The following is a 957-nucleotide window of genomic DNA, read 5'->3' as shown; positions in this document are numbered from 1 at the left end:
CTCTCTCTCTCTCTCCCTCTCCCTCCCTCCCTCTCTCTCTCTCTCTCTCCCTCTCCCTCCCTCTCTCTCCCCTCCCCTCTCCTCCCCGGTAGCAGCAGGTGTTATTCTCGTATAACCTGAAGATTTAGGTGGTAATTAGCATTACCTCTTAGCCCCAGAGAGTTATTTATGCCTCATGGTAACAGCAGGGGACACGAGTCGAGAGTGTTTCTGGGCACCCGATGAGAGAAGAAATCACGCCTCAAAAACACGTGGGAGAGATTACTCAAATATGCCTCCTTTGTACCCTCTTTACCCCTCTCGCTGCTGCACGGTTATCTCTCTCCGTTAAAGCAATAAGCAGCAGCCCTTCTTTTTTTTTTTTTTTTTTCTTCTTTGCAGGATGTCGGAAGCCGTGGAGCACCATAAATAACCTATATAGCCCACACTTTGGGTTTCACTGTAGCTAGAGGCTTTGACCTTGTGTTATGTTGCCCTTAAAAGTAGGTAATATACATGCCCAGAACAGTGACAACACAAAGCAATGCACCCCGGGGCAACACTGTGCATATGATAAAGTGCTGTCTACAACAGGTTCACTATTAATCGCTCACGGTGCAATGAAATAAACGCAGGATTGGGCTAATGATAAGCATCCTCCTAGGAGGCAATTAACTGCACTGATATTACATAATGACAGCCCACACTTTTTTACTAACAGCACCGGTGCAAGGATTCACAACAACAAAACCCCACAATAATAATAATAATAATAACAACGAGAGCTGTGTGACAGCACATCCCCACCTCACCATGTCAGCTCAAAGAGAGAAACAGCGGGTCAGAAATGAAACACCTTGAAACTGTCAGGATGCTGCTCGCAAAGAGAGTGGATCATTCTTCACAGGATCTTACCTTTGCTATTGTCCTCTTCCCTGTTCAGATACATGGCTGTTACTTCACTCTGAGGCACACACA

General features: G+C 46.0%; 1 protein-coding gene across 1 annotated transcript in view; it reads right to left on the bottom strand.

The window, feature by feature from the left end:
- The window catches only part of syt7a (synaptotagmin VIIa), a gene marked incomplete at its 3' end in the record, with an annotated part of 70,333 nt that extends 69,382 nt beyond the window's left edge, over nucleotides 1–951 (bottom strand). Inside the window, 1 exon segment of the mRNA XM_035664315.1 lies at nucleotides 895–951. Within this exon segment, the coding sequence (XP_035520208.1) occupies nucleotides 895–928 (34 nt within the window). The 5' untranslated portion in view covers nucleotides 929–951.
- Between the last annotated feature and the right edge of the window lie 6 nt (nucleotides 952–957).

Source organism: Morone saxatilis, unplaced genomic scaffold (assembly GCF_004916995.1).
Source record: "Morone saxatilis isolate NCDOM2014 unplaced genomic scaffold, NCSU_SB_2.0 Contig2, whole genome shotgun sequence".
In the NCBI taxonomy this organism is placed as follows: Eukaryota; Metazoa; Chordata; class Actinopteri; family Moronidae; genus Morone; species Morone saxatilis.
The sequence above is the reverse complement of the archived record's forward strand: the minus strand, read 5'-3'. Positions and strand labels throughout refer to the sequence as shown.